Here is a 21601-nt window from a genome sequence, read left to right on the forward strand (position 1 = left end):
TGTTTAGGGTTATTATCCATATTGTTGCTCAGTGTCATGAAGAAGGCTTAGATAGCTACCTGAGATCTTATGTCAAGGTAGGCAAAATTAAATTGAATGTTTCCTTTTTTTATTTCCCTAAGAAGGAGTATATTTAATTTCAGTTGCATATATTTAATTTCAATTTTCTCATATTAAGTCATAATTTCATATTACATTCTGTTTTTCCTCCCTAAGTATGCTTATAAAGCTGAACCCTATGTTGCTTCTGAATATAAGACAGTACATGAAGAATTAACAAAGTCCATGACAACAATTTTAAAGCCATCTGCTGACTTTCTTACAAGCAATAAGCTACTTAAGGTAAATATTGAACTATACTTCTTACCTTTTTTTCTTATCTGGTCATAACTGAAGAATAGGAACTAATTGTATTGAAATAGTCGTTGAACCCTTGTGGCAATTTCACAGAATGTTTTCTTTTCTCTGCAGTATTCATGGTTTTTCTTTGAAGTTCTGATAAAATCAATGGCTCAACATTTGATAGAAAACTCTAAAGTGAAGGTATGTCAACTTATGCAAAAAAATGTTATTCTAAAGAGAATTTTTATTGTCTCTTCTCCAGTCACATACTTTTATTGCATGTTAGAAGAAACATGTGGTTTTGATTTCTAAATAGTAACTTCATTTGTAAGAAAGGGAGAGAAAGAGGAAAATAGCTGGAGAAGTCAGTTGAAACATTAGATAGAAAAAACTTCAGGGCTATATTCAGCATTACTATAAAAGAATAGAAACCTCTTAAAATCCATACAATAGAACAGTCTGTGTAAATCATCAGACTCTCTAGCAGAAATTATTAATTCTTACAGTTAACACTGTGGGCTTTGATGTAAGCACTACCCCAAAAAATGTGGACTTCTTCCTGAGCAGTACATTAGCTGAGATATAAAATGACACAGAGAACAGTGAGTCATGAAGTTTACAGTCTTCTATATACAGTAAGAAATATCAATATTTAATTTAGTGTTATCTTCTAAGCTGGAAGGAGAATGCTAAAATTTTAGAAATGCATTTTTTCTACAAACTTAGCCTATAAACAGTGTTTTGTGCGTAGGTGACAACTTTTGGTTTTCTTACTTCTGTATTGAAACAAGTCTTGAAAGTTTCAAGTATACAAAATAGTCCCAGCTGAGTAACATATCAGGTTGCTGTGAAATCATTATCACTATTTTTGCTGTGTATTTAGAACATAGCTGGAAGTGTAAAGTACACTGGGGAAAAAACAATCGGACAATGATCAGGAAAAAAGCTTTATAGTAGTACACTTAAAACTCTGTGGTGTGATCGGTAGAGTTTGAGTCCCAATTCAACTAACCTGATTGTCATCTTCTCTGTAATGTGAAAAAGAAATCTGCAGAACTTATCTCTAGTTTGCAAGTAGTCTCACTCCTGAACATTGCTTCTTGATTTACAAGCCTGTTAAATATTTTGCTAGCTTCTTTTCTGTCTTATTAGGTAAAGTAATCAATGCAACATGTTCAGATATTTCCTGCTTATGAGATATGATAAAAAGATGCATTTCTATATTTGGCAAGATTATTTCTGTAGCAAGAATTTTGTAGTATTTCTGGAAAATATTTAATTACTGTCCAACAAAGACTGAGCTACAAGAACCTCATAGGACACTGGCATAACCACTAACAGAATTTTTAATTTTTATTTGTTATTTCATGACTGAGTACAGTTCATATTTATGAAGAGATCTTTTTCAACCTTAATATCTGTTTTTAATTATTTTTTTAAACTAGAGCTGGAACTTTGGAGGACAATTCAAACATTAATTGTGTGATCATTGATTTATACACGGCCTTGACAATGACTTGTTCTGTCTAAGAATGTTGCATTTAATCTAATTAAAACTATGTAAATAACAGAGTACTTAAACAATGTAGATGTTGTTTTGATCTCAGTTTAAAAAAAAAAAAAAAGACAACTAATTGTACAGTTGCAACAGTTTTTGTCAATGTCGTCAGCCTCACACCACCAGTCCATTAAATCCCTTCAGACAAAAGACAGAATCTTTAGTAAAAGTTGTAAGATGTAGAGAGACTGCAGTGCCAAAAAGCAAAAAAAAAAACCCGCTTACTGACCAGTACTGGTCGGAGTGTACAAAATCATTGATGAAGATGGTGAGTGGAAAGAAGGAAATTGTGAACAAAGAGGAAATCTTTTAAGCTAATTGACAAACTACCTAAAAGCAAGGGAAAACAGTTCTGATTGTGGAAACTTAAAAGCACAGAGAGTAAGATTCTGAAGCCTGAGATTTTGAAGTTGCAGAGGAGCAAGAGAAAGAAAGAAACACGGATGACAGTTTCTTCAACGGAAAACAGGGAAGGTATTATTACCAAGATAGTTGCAGAACAGCAAAAACTGTTTTTCTTTTTCAAGGCAGAAAAGATGGTCTAATAATGCATTTACTATATGTGAACCAACTGGTGTCTGCTTTGGAAACAAAGATGGATAAAATTAAAGGATTGCCTCTGTTGTCAAGTTTGTTGGGGTATAGAAAACTATTAATGCATTATACTTAGAAGTTTTTATCATTGAAGACTGCCTTGCTTGAACTTCAATAACAGATGTTAGGGCATGTAGTCAAAATTTATTTTAAGCAAATGCTCTTTTTTCTGCTTTGGTGTAGAAAGTTCAGGAAAATATTGAATTTAAAGAAAATATTTTGTTAAATCACAAATTGGAAAATTTGAAAGTTTTTTTTTCTCTCTTCTTATCAGGTTATCTATATCTTATCAAAAGTAAATTTTCTGATGTATTTTAGCTTATAAATAATATTAAATATTGTGTCTCAATTTGTTTCTAGCTGTTGCGAAACCAGAGATTTTCTGCTTCCTTTCATCATGCAGTTGAAACAGTTGTTAATATGTTAATGCCACACATCACTCAGAAGTACAGAGACAATCCAGAGGCTTCAAAAAATGCAAACCATAGCCTTGCTGCCTTTATAAAAGTAGGTACAAGAGGCTTGGACTCTGTGGTTATTCTTTCAATAATACTGCTTCTTCATGGATTTTAAAGAATCTTAAAGCCAACTCATATAAAGCTGAATATACATAATGCCTTTTAAATATAATTTTATGTCCAAGTTAAAATACATTTGCATCTGCTGTAATCAAAAAGACATATATTCTGAAACTTGATATTTAAAAAAATTAATTTATATTTTATTCAAAATATATTTTTATTTTTTTTCCTTTTTCTTTAAAAATTTTGTCTGGGTTACCTTCCAATCCTATGGAAGTTTTGAGTAGCATTTTATTTGCATGAATTTTATGTAGACAGACTTCCAGTATCTTTCATTTTTCAGCCACTAAGATCTAGAAGAGATAAAAAATGGATGGGAGATAAAATGTTTGATAAAACTGCTAGTGGCATATAATTTTCATTTCTATCAAGATAGAATTCTTCTCAAACTGCTTTTTATTTCTGATTTGTTTAAATTCTACACTCTAAGGGAAAATTTGGCATTCATATATGTACACATAGTTTGCTTGTTCTGTTGCCTTTTGTATTCAAATTGAAATATCAATAATGTGTTTGAAAAATAAACTTATTAAATCAAATGTATCTTGGTTTTACTTGTTTTCCTCAGAGGTGTTTCACTTTTATGGATAGAGGCTTTGTTTTCAAGCAAATCAATAACTACATCAGCTGCTTTGCCCCAGGAGATCCGAAGGTACTCATTGCTTTTACTCAAACTATTTTTAAGAGTTGTCTCTTCTGCATGGATAGAGTCCTGCCTTAAGTCTTCAGATTTTTTTCCCATTTACATTAGAAGCCCCTGATCTGTGCCTAGAGCATTTTTTATCCGTCAAACCACTTTTTCATATTTTGTTTCCCATTTTCAAGTGCATTTTACCACCCTAGAGCATATGTATTGCAAAAGCTACGGGGCCTGAGGATGCAACAGTAAGCAGAAATTTTAAGCATGAGTGTGAGAAGTCTAAAGTTGGAAGAGTTGTTATTTCATAAGTGCTTTCACCACTACATTTACTGGAATGGCAAAAGCATGTATCAGATGCCCAAAGAATTTCTGCTGTGGGTCCCAAGTTTTCTTACGTTAAAACATAATCTGCTTGTAAACTTTGGACAATGGGAATAGTAAATGGAATTATATCCAGTTTTTAAGTATGAATTACGATGGATTTATTTTATGCTGACATGTGGAACTTTGACAGGTCTATATCTATCTTAGTGCAAGACTGAGATAAATCACTTTTTTGTGTTAGAAAGCTGTTTTTAATGTGTTGTTCAAATCGCTGCAGCAGTTGTTTAATTTATACTTTAAAATTATTTTTGCAGACTCTTTTTGAATTCAAATTTGAATTTCTTCGTGTAGTCTGCAACCATGAGCACTACATACCTTTGAATCTACCAATGCCATTTGGAAAAGGCAGAGTTCAGAGATACCAAGGTAAATTCTTCCAAAGTAGCATATAGTATTTTTCTTAAATGTCATCTTTGTATTATTAGATGTGGACACTGCATAACTTCAGGTCTATGAGACATTGGAAAGCTTGAAATTGTTAAATAGAAGTCTAAAATTGTAATCCTTTCATTTAAAGGAAGTGTTTAGGTAGCAGAGTGATCTCTCTAAGGTATCTAGTCTTTGAGGACATGGTAAACTACATCCTTGACTCCTCCTGCCTTTCCTGCTATGCTTACTAAGTTTGCTGTTTTGTTTTTCATGAGTTAGCTTTTAATTCATTAGTTGTGGAAGCCTGCATCATTCCTGTAAGTAGGTGTGTAGTGTGAGACTTGGTGTACTTTTTGCTTTTTTTATATAGCGTTCAGGTTAAAAGGGACTTCAGTAGGTCTGTAGCCCAGCCTCCTGCTCTGATCATGTTAGGTATTCCCTTTGCTAGATGGAACAAGCTCAGTTGCTTGGTTTCTCCTGACAGTACATGTGCTCCAGCTTTTTAAGTACCTTGGTGGTCCTTCACTGAACTCACTTAAGTTAAGAATCTTGTTGTAGTAGGAGGCCTAAATACTGCACACAATATTACAGATATGTCTAACCAATGCCAAGGAAAGAGGAACAAACACTTCCCTGATATGCTGGCTATGACCCTGTTGATACAGCCCAGTGTGCTGTTAACCTTTCTTGTTGCCGGGATGCCATGTTAAATCCTGTTGAAGCTACTGTCCACCTGGACCCCTAGATATTTTTCAGCAGAGCTGCTCCCAAGCTCGTTATTCCACAGCTGGTACCATTGCTGGAAATCGGTCCATCCCAGGTGCAGAATTTTGCTTTTGTCCTCGTTGGATTTAATTGCCATTTCTGTAGAACAATTTCTAGAGAATCTAGATGCTTCTGTAATGCAACTCTGCCCTTTGAGCATATGGACCACCAACCTTTGAGCCCAATGATCCACGTAGTCATTTTTCAGTTTTTCACAATTTAGGTGTCTATTCACTGTAATGACCCAGTCTGGATACAACAACCATGTGGACATCTGCTATTCTCCCCAGCAGACAGGTTTACTGGTCTTAAAACATGATTTACCCTTGGTAAATTTATTTTGGCCATTCCCAGTCACATTCTTCTCCTTCACTTGATGCAAAATAATTTGTAAAAAGACTTCCTCCCTGACTTTTCTAAGGACCAAAGAGAGGCTTGTAGTCCCTGTTCATCCCCTGTTATTGAAGGTGTGTGTAATGTCTGCCTTCAGTCCTCACAGGTTTACAATTATGGGAAACCCCCTGATCATCATGGCTTAACAAAGGTGATAATGAATGATCTTCCAGTTATATCAGTTAACTAACTCTCTCAGGTATCTCATCTGGTCGTGTGGATTTGCATGACTGGAGGTCTCAGGAGATCCCTGACCTGATCCTCATTCACTGATGATAATTGTCTTTCTTGAAGCTAGTCTCTAGACTGTTAAGGCCTGGGAATCAACAGAGCCTTACCCAAGTCCACTGTCTCTAAATCGTAAATCGCCGCAGTCTGACACGTTTTCCTTTTTCAGGTGTTTAGTGCTAATGTAGTGGTAAAAGCTCTTTTTGTTATTATTGATGTCCATTGCCAGTTTCAGCTGTAGCTGAGCTTTGGCTGTCTTGATGCATCCCTGATCTCCTTGATGCATGCAAAACAAGTCATGTGTTCGCTATTGCGTTTGTGGCTGTGAAGACATTCATTTCTTCCAGGCATTGAACTATAGCAGAAATCACTAAACAGAGGCAAGGAAGGTGCTTTTACAAGTAATAAGTAAACCTGCCTAACATATTTTTGTAGACTAGGTTATTTTTTTATTAAATATTTATTCAGTAGACTCTGCTATGTTAGTAAGGCTAAGTAACTGATTAACACTTTCTTTGCGGTAGAATAAGATAGAGCAAGATTTGGGACTACGACCTGGACAGCTGCTTAAAACTTTTTTCTGTCTTTGGCTTTTTCAGCCTTCACGTGTCTTGGATAATAATACTGCATAAATATTTTCCTAGAAAAGAGACTATGAATTGGCTTAGGTATCCTAAGAAAATAACAAAACTAGAGAAGATAGTGTTTCTGATTACATAATACAGTGTAAAATGCTGCTCCCTGAGTTGGAGCTAGGAGCTCAGCCTATAAAGAAGACCTTTATTGGAAGCTTTTCTGGCTCTATTTTGCTGTGTCAAGCAGAAGGTATTTCAGGTGATATGGTTGGCTCTTAAGTGAGTTACAAGAAGACCTGTAGAAGTTACAAGAAGGCCTGTGCTGTCTTAGCTATATTTCTTTCTGACCTAATGAATTCCCTTACTGAGAGAGATCTTTGAAAAAAGTGCTTTGAGATTAGCATCTGTTTTTTGATGACTGTACTGAACAATAACAGTGAATATGAGAAAATTTTGGACACCTCTTCATCTGAAATTGTAAACATATATATATTCTAATAGATGAGATCAAGCTGAAGTTTCTCTTATGCTGTCATATATTCAGTACATAAATGAACTGGATTCTTTTATTACACAAAAAGTACTTTCAAGAGGGAGCAGTTTGACTTTGCTGTGTCTGATGTGCTGGGTTTTACTTTAGCCTTAAGTTAATTGATAAATTGATTTAAATAAAACCATCCCTTACATGGAGCTTGTACTTTACTTCCAGACCTTCAGCTGGATTATTCATTAACTGATGAATTCTGTAAAAATCACTTCTTAGTTGGACTGCTTTTAAGGGAAGTGGGCAATGCCTTACAGGAGTTCAGAGATGTTCGGCAGATTGCTATCAGTGTGCTCAAGAATTTGATGATAAAACATTCTTTCGATGATAGATATGCTTCCAGGGTAAGTGTATTGCTATGCTAGAGGTACAAAATAATAAAGATTAAGTGTGCACACATACAGAAAGCTTTTTCGTTCATAAAAGAAACCCCTGTTAATTTGCAGCAAAACTATTTCTGCTCATACTATGATGAAAATTTTACTGATCTGCAAATTCCATCTATTTACCAAATGAAATGACAAAGCACCTTTTAGTATGTGTGGGTTTGCATTTTAGCACATATAGACTACTGCTGTTCTTAAAGTAATCAGATTTTTACAAGTGTGTTTTAAGCTCTTCTTTTCATTAAACGTTATCTCTTAATATTTGGCATCTGTCCTTCCATCATCTATTATTCGTAAAATAAGCATAAAAAAGCTACAAGTCATGGTGGTAAATTTTCAGTGATTTTTAATTTTCTGACTTTTTTTAACATCAGCTATGCTGTGGAGAAGCCATAAAATTATAATGAAAGGTATAATTAATTTATCAGCCTAACATAATATTAATCTACTTGGTTAGTTTTAGCTGAAATTACATTCATTTTGGAGTTTTTCTGCATTATTTTTAAACAGTAAATAAAATTTACTGACCTTCTGTAATTTAGAATGAAATACAGTGATGATCACTGCTTTTGTCATTTATGAACTTATGAATGTGGGCTCTAGCCTGGCAAATATTTATTAAATGCTCTTTTTTTAGTAATGTAGGAATGAATAGATTAAAACTAATTGGTGATTGAAAATTAAAACTGTAATTTTTTTAATGAAGTGCTAAACTCTATTTAGGGTCATCAAGCAAGAATAGCCACTATGTATTTGCCACTCTTTGGACTGCTTATAGAAAATGTTCAGCGAATCAATGTTAAAGATGTGTCTCCATTTCCTGTTAACCCTTCCAGCAATGTGAGTGACCATTTCTTTTTGGTATTCTGAATTATTGTTATCGTATTTTAATGGTAACATGTATATGAAACACTATGTACTCCTAGCAAACAAAGAGTTTCATAAGCTTCAGAATTCTGCAGTTTTTCAATTCTGTCCAACACTGAAACAAAAGGACCACAAAGAATGGTTAATTTTCTAGAAATTAGAGAAGAATTTAACCTTGAAGAGTGCACTTTTGGAAGATTTGTAGAGTAAGAGGGCTACAGGAGAATTAATTAAAGTGGAATTTGTAAAGGGTATATGTTGATATATTATGGTTGCATACAGTTATTGAATCTAAGATTCAATTATTAATGTATTTTATTTTGTTCATATCTTGCTATGTTCCATTTGGTATTAAAAAAAAAATTCCAAAACTCTTACAACAAGAGAAATATTTGGGTGTTTGAAATAAAATTATTTTGAGTCTTTTTGAAATATCTGTTTTATAGTGTTTAAAATTCAGTGGAATACTCATTTCTTCCATGTTTCCTGAGGTATCATAAATTTTAGGCTATCCCAAGGTTGTGCAAATACCTGAATATCTTATTCCATTCTTTAGAGCATATTTAATAGAAATTAAAATTTAAGGAAGAAATATATAACAAATACTTCTCTAGAAGATGTGTCCATTATGTAGGAAAATAGTCACATTTTTCTCTCTTTTCCAAACAGAGCGCAAAGGATGATGCACAGATTTTGCCAACTGCGAGTCAGTTAGTAACACCACAAAAATCAGGAAGCACTTTGGATAACAATCTTCCTAAAGATCTCTTTGGTGTTATCTCTGGCATCGGTAAGCACTTAAAAAATATAGTGATTAAAAAGGAACTGGTTTCCTTTTTCATTAATTGTCAGAAATAAATATTCTGTCCAACTTTGGTTGCTTTCTGCATGTGTACTTGAACCTAATGGAGTCAACAGCTTAGCGTGGGTCAGATTTCAGTCTGTATATGACTTCTGTCATTTGGGATCTTTAGGATTTGCTTTTCCACATGAAACAAAAGCTAATTCTTGAAGTGATGCTCCTTTTTTCTCCTCTCAGAGGTGATAGTTCTTGTCTTGTTGCAGAGAAATTGGAGACAAGACTAGCCTTAGTCACTTGTGATAAGAGTGCCATAATCTGCAATTTTGTACACAGTGTTAGAGATCACCTCTAAGCGGTGATTTTGTTTATGCACCTGGGCATCCTCTTTTCTATCTTCTTAATGTGTTTTTCTATTTGTTGTTGTCTGCTGTAATTAGCTATAACACTTACTAGTCAATTAAACAGAAAAAGAGTTGAAAAATGGGAAAGGGGAGTTTTTAAAATAGGCTTCATGGAAGCATGTATGTGTTGCTGTATATGGTTTTTACATGTGTATGTAGTACATAAGTCTGTGTGTATGTGTATACATATATAATTTGCTGAAACTCTCAAATAAGTTTGTCTTCATTAAAAGTAACTAAATAGAGTTCATTATATATATATATATATGGTGATTTGAAAAGTCTGACTAAACTGTGGAGTGACTTTTGTCAGTATATGTATTATTTGAGGTTTTTATATTGTTTGGGGTTGTGGTTTGTTTGTTTTTTTAGCTTCCCCATACACCACATCTACTCCAAATATTAATAGTGTGAGGAATGCTGACTCAAGAGGATCTCTTATAAGTACAGACTCAGGAAACAGTCTCCCAGAAAGACAAAGTGACAAGAGCAATTCTCTTGACAAGGTAAAAAAACCCAAACCAAAATAAAACCCCAAAAGCGTATTCCTAAAATTTCGTCCTAATTCTCATAAGAGTTAAATTCTCTGATGTCCATTGTGAATAGTCTTTCTACAATAACTTCAGAGCAGTATTTTATGTAAGGTTTTCTTTTGTGAAATAATTATTTTGTGAACTCCTTTTGCATTGCTTTTATTAAGCTGTTTTGCAGAAAAGAGAAGCAGATTTTCAATGTAGAGACATAAGCAAGCAGTTGTTTTTTCCTTAGATAGAGAAAGGTACTAGATACAGCGTATTAAATTTTACTTGAGGGGACCAAATTGTAGTTAGGAGAGCTGCTTTGATTTTGTGGAGACCATCACTCTATCCTGTTCACAATATACTTGGCATTTTTAAAAGGCTGAAAAACTAGTTGCTATGCTTTCTCTGGGTGATTTCTTTTATATTAGTTTGACTTTTCTAAATCATTTCAGTTTAAAGCTATTACAAATTAGGAGTTCTGGCTGCAGTAGCTATGAGGTATTCGGTTGTGTCTTTCTAGACTTTGTGTTGATACTGCTCACGTTTCATTTTCTTAGAGGTTGTTGTGCAAGTCACAACATGTTAACTTTTTCCCCTTGACTCTGACATGCCTTCGTGTGGCAGAGAGAGAAGCTTCTCAGAAGGCACTCTGCTCATGCTATATGCCCAAATGGAGAAGAAGAAGAAAATTCTCACCCTGCAAAGAAAAACCGTGTTACTATGGATTTTTCACTTCTGACAATTCCAGCTTTGCCAGAGAAAATTTTGCATACTACTTTCTCTCTTCAGTTACAAGAAGTATCTGGTTTTTGTGCTTGGTATAGTTAAGCTTCTGAGTGAAGTGTGTGGTCAGTAGTTTTGCCGCTTCTTTGCAACAGTTGAAACTCAATTTAACTATGTAAAATATGTTTAAATGTCAAATCTGGAGTAGTTCATGCACGTGATTTAGTTTAAGTATAAAAATCCAATCAGTTTAAATATTTGCAGAATTTGAGTCTTGGGGTCCTTGACCAAGGTAATTAAGAAGTATCTTAAGTATACACTGTTGCTAAATGGCAATGCTGTCATCAAGTACTTAGTTGTCATGCTGTTAATTACTAACTTGTGGTGTTTTTACCAAGTAAAAGGGTTTTCAAAGGAGTCAGCATCCTTTGAAAATTCTACTCTGGTCTACCAATTTAGGTAACACAGAATTTATGTTTTGCATGCTGTTAAAATTTTTCCCAAATAATACTTGATCCTGGCTTTTTATTTGTTGCTTTCTGAACTTTCTTTCTAGTAGATCAGATGTTCAGTGCATGTTATCTTCACGTTTTTGCTCATTGCTTGATACCATTACTGAAAAGCCATGTTTTTGTTCTAATTTTCTTTCAGAATAACCTGTAGCACTATACTTGTGGAATCAGAATAGACTGGAAGTATATCAATTTCTATATTAATATGTGCATACTTTATAGGTTACTGGCATGATTTTAAATTAAGCTTCTGAGTAGCTGTAGTCCTAGTTTTATCCATGTACATGTTCAGCTATTTTAGTGGGAATATTATGTAATGCTCTGGACCTTTTCTGAAAGTCTAGGAAACACAAATTCTGTTTCTGCTCTGTCACCCATTAATTGCCTGCTCCATTATAGTATCTGTAAAGCTGTGTAGTAGCACCTTCTTGTTCACCAGAGATATTTCAAAGATTTTGGTTTTGGGGTCTTTAGAATCTGCACTAATCAGGCTTATAGAGGTGTCCATTTCCTCCTGAATTACAGTAACTTCTGGCTGATATTCTTTATAGTTTCATATTCAGTTTCACTGTGGATCCATTCAATGACTAGTACAGGACAGATTTACACAAATTGTTTTGAAACAGCACAGAATGCATTAAAGGGCTCAGCAGTCAATGGATGTGATTGCTGTGAAGTTTTCCTTCATGGATTAGCATGTCTCCTGCTTTCAGTGAGGAGTATTCCTAGAAGGGTTATTCTGCCGTTGAGGTACTGGCACTTCTCACTTTGTTTTAGAAACCAAGTGCTTTTCTCTCTTAAGACTATATTTGTATTTTTATTTTTTCTAATTTTGATACAAAGGATTTCTTCCAACACTGGTATGCATCCTGAAAAAGGTCATGAGGCCAAAGTGATCCAACTACAGAAACCAAAGAGTTGCACAGATCAATTATACCAGACTGTGGACTTTACAGAAAACTTATTAAATGTCTCATTCATTTTTGGTTTGCATAAGTGGCTTATTGAATGTGAGAATTAGGCACTTAAAAGAGCATAATCTATATTTTAAGCTAACATTTATATAGTATGTCTTTAAAAGTTTCATGCTGAGGATTTTGTAACACTGGATTATGTGGAAATTATTCTTTTACAGATAAGTCTTTGCCAAAAGTTCAATTTATCTATTTTCACATTTTTATTTTTTGGGGTTTTTTTTTGTGGTACACATTTTGAAAGATCAGTTATAGAGTTTTTTTCTTTTTGGAAAGACGACAGTGTTCAACATTGCTGATTAACTTCCCACAAGTATAGTAATTGTATTAAAAAAAATGAAGCAGGGAGAGGGTTTTGGTTTGGATTGGGTTTTTTTTTGGTTTTTTAGGGGGGAAGGGAAGGAGGACAAGAGTAAGTTACTTAGTGGTAATTAATCTTCCAGAATGCATATGCCATTTTTGTATGTTTTCCTTGAGGTTCTTACATCTTTAAATGGAAGGAATTTTGTAGAGGCAGGCCTGTCTACACTTCAGGATAAAATGTCTCCAAAAGCAAAGGAACATATATGTATCACCTGACATTAGCATTTATTTTTAAAGTACTTAATCTAAGCAGCAGGGGCATGCTTGATTTCTACAGTATGAGTGTCTATGTATAATTAACTTGATTAATAAACACTGTTAGGTAACTTTTCCTCTTACTCCTCTTTCTCAGGGAAAAAGTCATACAAAAAAGGAATTTAAATAGACAAAGGCAAAGAGGCTTAATTTGGTATACTTCATGTGTGTAACGTGTGTTTTAGTGACCTGGCTTCATAAAACATTTTTGTCTCCATTCTGAGATCCTTTTTCTGTTGCAGGAATTAATAAAACAATTGAAATAATTTTAGTTTATTATCAGTTTAAAAACTCTTCAGCCAAAATACATCTGTTTTCTTTTCAGAACCAACAGAGCAGCACTTTAGGAAGTTCTGTTGTTCGATACGACAAACTTGATCAAGCAGAGATCAAAAGTCTGCTCATGTGTTTCCTTCACATTTTAAGAAGCATGTCAGATGGTAGGTAATTCCACCTGTTTTTTATAAATTCAAAGTGATAAGTTTTCAAAATCAGCAGAATATTTTAGGTGTAAGTACCATGATGTGCTGCATTTTACAAATATGTATGATTGCTCAAATTAAACTCTGACTGAAAGAAACCTTGTAAGCGTTACATACTCATTATTTCTTCTGAATGAGAGGCTAACTAAAGGACTTGTTAGGAAAGTGAGTATTTGTGTGCAAGTGCACAGTTTGGTCTGGAAAATGGAGATGAAGAATAATTCATTGTTCTCTGGAAGTGTCTCGGGCTAGTCCATTCCTCCATTCTGTAGAACTTCCTGTATGACAAGGAACCAAATTATTTGATTGCTGTGTATATTTCCATTTCTGGAATGGGGATATTATTCTGGGTTTTTCATTCTCCTGGGATTTTGTGGATGATCCATTAAATTTTTGAAAGAGTCATATTATCCTGGAGAAGGGTACAGAGATATAGAAATACTGCATGAATGGCACATCTTACTTTTTTGCTAGGATCATCCCTATCTGTGCTAAAAACATTGACTTTTTCAGTTTGTGCTGTCAAAAGTAGTTAATTCATTCTCTGTGCCTATTTGATTGTTAATTTTTAAAATTCAAGTTAATATAGTACTTGAACTCTAATTTATTACACCTGTTAATCAAGAATGAGTATTGAAAAGTTAATAAATATTCGATATCCAATCACACCATTAGATTTTCATGTAATTACATTGATATTATTATATATGATTTAAGTACAAAGAATAATAAAACTCACAAATATATTTTTCACTATTTTACACTGTAGAATATGTAAGGAGTTATCATATTTTCTTGGATATTTAATTTTAAACCACAGTGGGGATTTTTTTGGTCTCAGTTCTCCTGGAAAAGAACAAGTGTCAAATAGACTTTGTCACACATTTCTGTAATAATTTTGAATTTTTTAGTTTATTTTGAACATTTTTAGCAAAAGAGACCAGGTCTTGGCTATGCAACCGCATGCTTTGTAGAACATATATAGCCATTTTTGAAAATTGTGGAAGGAAAAACTGAAACCTGTGCTGACTATTCATAGTAAAACATCATAAATGAAAGAAAAAAGAAATCATAAATTTACATTTAAAAAATGTTGAGACTGAACTGTAAAGAATCATGCTATAAGACTAACAGTCAAAAGTATTCTGAAGTCTTATATTTTTATAACACCACAATCACTATGGACTATACAATTATTACTGTTTAAAATATGCAATTGTGTATTATGGATTAGATAAAATCATATTGTAGACATTCATTTGGAGAATTGATGCGTGAATTTATATGATCATCTTCAAGGAAAACTTTAAATAGTAATTGTTGTCTGTGCCCTGCAAGCCATTTCTAGATTCTCTGAATTCTCAATATCTGAAAACTAAAAATTATGGAACTCTTGTATTTAATTTTTTTGTGTTTGCTACCTTTATTTTATTTTTAATATTTTTCATTTTCCTAGATGCATTGTTTACATATTGGAACAAGGCTACAAAATCTGAACTCATGGACTTTTTCACGATTACAGAGTAAGTTTTTTGTTGTGCTTGTCATTAAATTGTACATTTCACTACGCTGCTGAAAACAGGAGTGTGATTATAAGTGTGTGTATATGGTTTGGTTTTTTTGTTTGTTTTTTTTTTTTTTTTCTGTAAGTATATACCATCTTGGTCTGTTCAGAAGTCCTTAATTTGATGTGCACAGTTGCATGTCTGTCCAGTTCCATGATAATCTCTGGAATTAGACTATACAGAAGGGATCTCGGGCAGATCCTAAACAGCAAGTAGTGCTTAGAATATTGCTGTGCTCATGGAAGAGGTACCAACTGTCTTGTTACCTGTCTGCATTAAAATGCATCTTGTAATCTTAACTGCTGAATTTATACGATTGTGTATCAAAATGAATTAAATTGTGTAACTTCAGAACCATCCTCCTAGCATTCCTCCTGTGTCTTCTGCTATTCTGTAAGAGAAGAGATATAGGATGAATCCAGTATTTGTTATCAATGGCTACACTCCGTCACTATGCACACTCAGTGTGTTTGTTCATGAGAACTGACTGATACATTAATAGAAAGTGAAGAAGGCAGTGTTTTGCTTGAAGTGATGTACCACAGAAGCATTTCTGCTTGCCTTGCTTGTTTCACTGGACTACTTTCTCTTGTTTCTGTAGTAGTGGCTCAATGTAATATCAGTTTTTAATTATGTTATGGAATGTGCTAGTCAGGATCTCTCTCAGGAATACATTGTAGGTAATTTTAACTCATTATTTGAATACATCTGGTGTGATATTGGCTGCACTAGAGACAGAACCAAACAAGTTAATGAGTCTACTTGGTAGACTCTCTCAAGCCTGAGATATAAACTGTATATCAGTATTTTGACATTAAATTTTTATTATTTAAGGGCTGGACAGGAGTGGTTGGGATCAAATCAGTAATCTCAAGTTACTAATTATAAAAGAAGATTTCCATCACAGTAGTAGTACATGGAATACAGAATAAAATTTGTAGTGAAGTGGATGATACCACAGTTCCTTAAACTAGAGCAGGAACAAGGCTCATACCTCTCCCAATTCTTAGAGTATTTTGCCAATGCAAATTAAATTAATTTTGATCATGCTTTTTATTAGTAAGGTCATTACAATAGTTTCTCATTACACTAGTAAGAGAATGATATGTAGGTACTCACCATGCAGAGAACTTTTTCTGAAAAACTTAGAATCTAAAAGGACAAGGAGATATCAAAAGGGGAATTGAGGTTAGTTTTTTAATAGAATGACAACTTTTCAGAGGCAAACTGCATTCTGATTTTACAGTTTGGAGACAGCTAGAGCTACTAAAGGTCTGAGCATAAAATGGAGCTGTGTTGAAGTTATTATTTACCAGTCTTATCTCTCATTCACAACTGGTACATGGAAAAGAGAGCCTGAAAACTGGCTTTCAGGTTGGATTTACACTTTAAAGAAGAACTTCTAGAACATTCTTGCCTGAGGAACAATGGAAGTTGTGTTAACTGTTCTGTATTATCAGAATAATTGCTTACAGTGTGAAAAGAGTAAAATAAAATTAGTATTGCTGCTTCCATTCACACCAGTTTTCTTGATTTGAAAGTATGACTTTTAGTTTATTGGTCATTAGTGTTGTGTACTTACCAGTAGCATAGGTTATTAATTATTGTTGGGAATTTGTCTTTATCATCTTCTTATTGTAAAACTGTATTCCTTTTAGAAAAATAGTTCTTTCAGAAACCCTGTTGTTATTCTGGAATCTGGAGACCTTAAATAAAACCCAACAAAACAGAAAAAGCCAATCTGTAACCAAGAGAGTTTAGACCAGGGTAGGAAGCAAAATGTTTTGCCCTTATTTTTAACCCTTATACACATTTTGCAAAATATGTGTTATGTATGTAATGTCAAGTTATCTCTTTGCTTCTCTCCTTCATGGTACTTGCCCTGGCTTCCTGCAAATAACTGTAACTGTGGGCCGTATCTCGCATAATGAAATTTTATCTGTGAGACTCAGGACTAAACCTTTCTTCTCTATAAGTATTAAAAATCTATAGAGGATATGGAGCACTTGATGTTTGCAGTTTTCCAAGGTGGTTTTTTTTTTTAACCATTTAGCCCTTCCACCTTGTCACTGTTAGACTCATTTAGTGTTTTTGATTCAGAGCTTTGAGATAGGTGTGCTCTGGAGGCAGCCTTACGTGCCTTTTGCTGTCAATCCCAATTTGCCAAAAAACACCAACCATCTCTGACTGATTTCAGAAGAGCCATGTTTACCATTCCTTGGCTTGGGGTTTGGAAGAGAATTTTAAGGGTGGGAGAAATAAAGAGGTTTTATGACCTAGGACTTTAAGGTTAAAAATAATAGTTGAATAATTCAGATGTACATAAATCTAGAAGAGATTGTTTGAAGTGTTGCTTCTCTGACCTATGTGTTCTCTGCAGAGTATGCTTACATCAGTTCCAGTACATGGGAAAACGATACATAGCCAGGTACTGTGTGGAATTTAAATTTCACTGTCTTGTTCACTAAGAATAATAGTGAGTACAATATGCTTTGAATCTCTGTTACAAATAAATTGCAGGAGTAGAAAAGTTACTGTGAAATGATATGTAGCAGTTTGAAGTAAGTAACTGGTTACTATATTAACAAATCTGTATGCTGTCTGAAACTATGGTATCTTTTTAAGAATGATCTGTGTGGTGTTTATCATCAATTACTTTAAAATCCATCCTTTAAATGCTATCTTTTACCGCATTTTTTCCTTGAAATAGTCTCTTTGGGAAAGAAATTTTATGATTTGTTTCATTTATTCACGTGACCATAAAACCATGTACACTGAAATGGTTTAGAAATTTTATATATATAGTGGTTTTACCGTAAGGTGATTAGTGAACATTCCAACGCTGCTGTTTCTCGATTTGAAATCCAAGGAAAATCTGTGTGAATCAGAAACTTGTATTAAATTATTTTAATATCCTTACATTAATGTGGTTTTTTATACAAAGTAGTTTTTAATAGAGAAAAGTATAGCAACTTGTTTAGGCCTTGCATTTAGTTGACATAATAGTACTGTTATAATTATACTGGTGGGGTTAAATTACTGGACTTCTTGAAATCAGTGAGAAAGTTGTTGCTGACTTGGAGTGGTAAAGCATTCTAACTATGATGTTAGCTTTTTAGTTTTTAATTTAGATATGTGAATCTCTTTCTACAAACTTGGCTATCTCCTTGGAGATTTTTCAGAAAACAAAAATCTTATCTCTGTTCACATAACCTAAAAAAAATAAAAAATAAATCTGGCTGTCTTAAGATTTTGATTGTTTCCTCTTTATTCAAGTGTACTCCAAACTCTGGATTTAGAGGAGTCTGTAATTTTCAGTCTTTTTGTAAAAATTATTCCAACTAATTTGTTTGACTAGTTGTGTAGAAGACACTACCACACTTACTTTTTGTTTACTGATCACCTGGTGTGTGTGCTGCATGTTAACACTGAAAATGTTAAGCTATTGAAATCATCTGGTGTTCTGCAGAAATACTGAATTTTCCCAGTAAATGTGGCTTTCTAGTCTTTCACATTGTCATTACACTGAATGCACGCGCTCTTAAAATACACAAATGACAGAATGAAAGGGAACAGGGAATTCTGTAATTCAAGCACTGGTTTTCATTTTTCATCAGCTCTGGTGGTGGTACACAATACAAAGTTAGGCTGTACTGATTGCTAACACAGATCACTTTTCTGTTTCTTCATTTAATTGCTGCAAATTTAACAAAGTCTATGGCTCTTCTCCCTTCCTGCTTGGGTAAGAAGTACATGATAATATCTCAGTTAACTCCTACTCTCCTGTTGCATGTGTGCTTTCTAATTTTGCTGCCATGTGTCCTTCTAACTTTTTTGCTAAAATTTTTGCAATCAAAATAGAGAATTCAGTTTTGGGTTCTGAATATTTTCAGAATATTTATGTTCTCAAAAAAATTTGTATTTTCAAAAGCTCTGAAGTAAATTTTGCGCTTCAAGAGTGACTGCTTGTGTGCTTTTGCTTTCATGCTTTGAGGTTTTAAGAGTTTGCTGTAATGCTTTTTTTAAAGCTACCTATTTTTGTTTTATAAAGAAAACAGTAAATAGGTTGCATTATAAATCTCTATAAAACTTCTTGTGCTTAACTAACAACACTTCCTATCTTGCTGCAGTTTGACACGTCTAACTTTTGCTTCTATCCCATTTCACCCATCTTGCAGGAACCAGGAGGGGTTAGGATCCATAGTTCATGATCGAAAATCTCAGACATTGCCTGTTTCCCGTAACAGAACAGGAATGATGCATGCCAGATTGCAGCAGCTGAGCAGCCTGGATAACTCTCTCACTTTTAACCACAGTAAGTCTCATGACATGATAACATTCATCGTCCTCAACCAGTACCACAACACCAGAGACAGGTCCCAGAGCCGTACCAGTGCATTTCAATGACTTTTACTGTTCTAGGTCAAATGAGTAGCTGCAAGCAGTCGATGGTCTGTTCTCGGCTTTATGATAGAACAATCAATGCTGGCTGATGCCATAACATGGAGCATGGTTAACTACAATGTATTTTAAAACTGATAATTTTTTGAAATTATATACACTTCAAAATTGTGCTTCACGTTGTTACAAAATTTACTTTTTTTTCTATTTGTTTTATTAAATTCATTGTTTTCCTCCCACTTGGTCTTATGAATTACTAGTCTACAAGTAAATATATACACTTGCACCATATCTCCATGTTTTGACATCCCCTAAGAGAAGTAAGTTTTTTAGAATTTCTACGAAGATTGTGAGCCCATGATTTGGTTTGTCTGGAAGTGAAAAAGCGTCCAATAATGAAGTGATTTTTCTGTTTTCAGTGTGAGAAAGATATCAAGTATTCTTGGAATTTCTGTAGACAATGGTAAGATTTAATCAGGTTGAAGTCAGCTTGTATAAGACTGCTGTATTAAAAACTAAATCTGCTTCTGGCCTATCTTTTCAAACATGCTGCTTCTAAATTGCAAAATATACTGTATATAAAATATTCTAAAGCACCATTTTTCAATTTTCAGCTTCAAAAAACAATGAAACTGGTTGACTAATCCAGTAAAATACAACACTGGTACTGAACAGAATTGTGTGCAGGAAAACAATTATTTGAGTTAACTGTATGTTCACTGTGTTCATTCTTTGATTTCCCAAAGCATATCTGACTGTCCCTTAAAATCTTTTAGCTCTCTATCCATAATATAAAGCAATTGCAGAAGTTAGCCTAATTGCAGAAGACTTATCACAGGCTTGTGTAAAACTGGAAAAAAGTCCCACAAAACATCTGTTCATAAATGCATTATCACATCTGTTTAAATATAAGAAATTAAATTGCTTGCTTTTAAAAATGTCAGACAAGTATATAGCTGTGCAAATTACTTTTTTCTTTTTGCAATCAGTCTACTGCTGCTATATCATAATTTCTATATGACTGTTGATACGCAGAAGAAAGCTTTTACACTATGTGACTACACATTCAATACGGTACAATAGTCTGTAGATAAAAACCAATTCTTAGAAAAGAGTCTCTGGGAAATCACAAATCCCTGTGCAAAGAGATTTCATACTTCTAGAACTCAACAATGTTTATTGATTTTTTAAGAAACAATGAGCTGAAAGATTTTAATAAATGCATGCTTATGTAAAAAGAAACTTTCTTTTCTTTTCCATCTGAAGGAAATTTTGAAGGAAGGTGTCTCATACAGATAATTTTGTGTAAAGTGATAATAGAGATTTTTTTAATGGACGTTTAATGAATATCAGGATATCGCGCCTTGTATTGACCAAGGTTTTACAAATTGAAAATATGTTACTGTAAAAGTCAGTCAAGTGTGAAATTGATTTTTATATCTTTGGTCTTGTTGTTGTCTAACTTTTAGTTTTGTTTGGTTGTCAGTCTGCCTGTATCATGTATCCAAAGTAGTGTCCAGATCTTCAATAATCTTGTGGGTATTCTGTATAGGATATATAAAGGAAGAAAGTATCTGGTGGAAATAGTTGCTTTACTTGTTTCTAAAATCAGGATTCTTTGGCAAGACAGTTGTCTGTTTGTGTAAATTATCAACTTATTTTCTCCCTTTCTAATCATCTAAGCAATCAATAGAACTGAAATAATGGTGTAAGTGATATATCTTATCTCTGAGAAATTTCAGTATAGTTTTGTGCTTGAAGAAACAATATATAAATCTAAAGAAACTGGCTGTTATGGGTATACATCTGTAGTTTAGCCAGGGAAGCAAGAAGGTGCAGAAAGAAGTGGCCAAGGGTCATTATAAAAGAATATGTAATTTTTTCCATTCTTTCCTTGATCTCAACAAGTTTGTCATCCATGTCATTGATTTGGTGATGCTAAGTTGACTATAAATCTAACATATAAACATGATCCAGACCAAATTTTTATAAAGCACCTTGGGCACATTTGTCAACCTGGTGCTTGAAGACTGGTGTTAGGGAACATAAGGGACATATTATAACCAGTGCTGAAGCAGGATATGTTTTTTTTATTATCAAAATACAGTATGGAGCTAGAAGCAATAAAATGGTTTTATTAAATTCAGAACTATTGCATGGTATTGCTACAAGTGCAGAATTCATTACTTGGGTCTTAAGCTGCGTATAAGTAGGTGATTGTATTCCTGCAGCTCTTACTGTTTTGTATTTTCATCATGGTTGACTTGTGATTAACTTTGAGACCATTATAACATCACTAAATTACCAAAATTACGTATTTTCAGCTGTAACTTCATCCTATTGCAGTACTTATTTTATGAATATATATGTGTATAT

General features: G+C 33.7%; 1 protein-coding gene across 15 annotated transcripts in view; it reads left to right on the forward strand.

Moving 5' to 3' along the window:
• The window catches only part of DOCK9 (dedicator of cytokinesis 9), a 112934-nt gene that overhangs the window by 68821 nt on the left and 22512 nt on the right, over positions 1-21601 (forward strand). For 8 of the 15 annotated variants that reach the window (XM_027644848.1, XM_027644881.1, XM_027644954.1 and 5 more), the window contains exons 25-38: positions 8-77; positions 217-342; positions 472-543; positions 2855-3001; positions 3644-3727; positions 4354-4465; positions 7139-7317; positions 8083-8199; positions 8896-9016; positions 9802-9935; positions 13103-13217; positions 14716-14782; positions 17205-17252; positions 19003-19139. In XM_027644848.1, coding sequence (XP_027500649.1) covers positions 8-77; positions 217-342; positions 472-543; positions 2855-3001; positions 3644-3727; positions 4354-4465; positions 7139-7317; positions 8083-8199; positions 8896-9016; positions 9802-9935; positions 13103-13217; positions 14716-14782; positions 17205-17252; positions 19003-19139 — 1529 coding nt within the window. Of the gene's footprint in view, positions 1-7; positions 78-216; positions 343-471; positions 544-2854; positions 3002-3643; positions 3728-4353; positions 4466-7138; positions 7318-8082; positions 8200-8895; positions 9017-9801; positions 9936-13102; positions 13218-14715; positions 14783-17204; positions 17253-19002; positions 19140-19644; positions 19689-21601 lie in introns of all 15 variants that reach the window. The other 7 variants (XM_027644933.1, XM_027644892.1, XM_027644923.1 and 4 more) reach the window with 2 other exon arrangements.

Source organism: Corapipo altera, unplaced genomic scaffold, assembly GCF_003945725.1.
Source record: "Corapipo altera isolate COAL_440 unplaced genomic scaffold, ASM394572v1 0, whole genome shotgun sequence".
Classification (NCBI taxonomy): Eukaryota; Metazoa; Chordata; class Aves; order Passeriformes; family Pipridae; genus Corapipo; species Corapipo altera.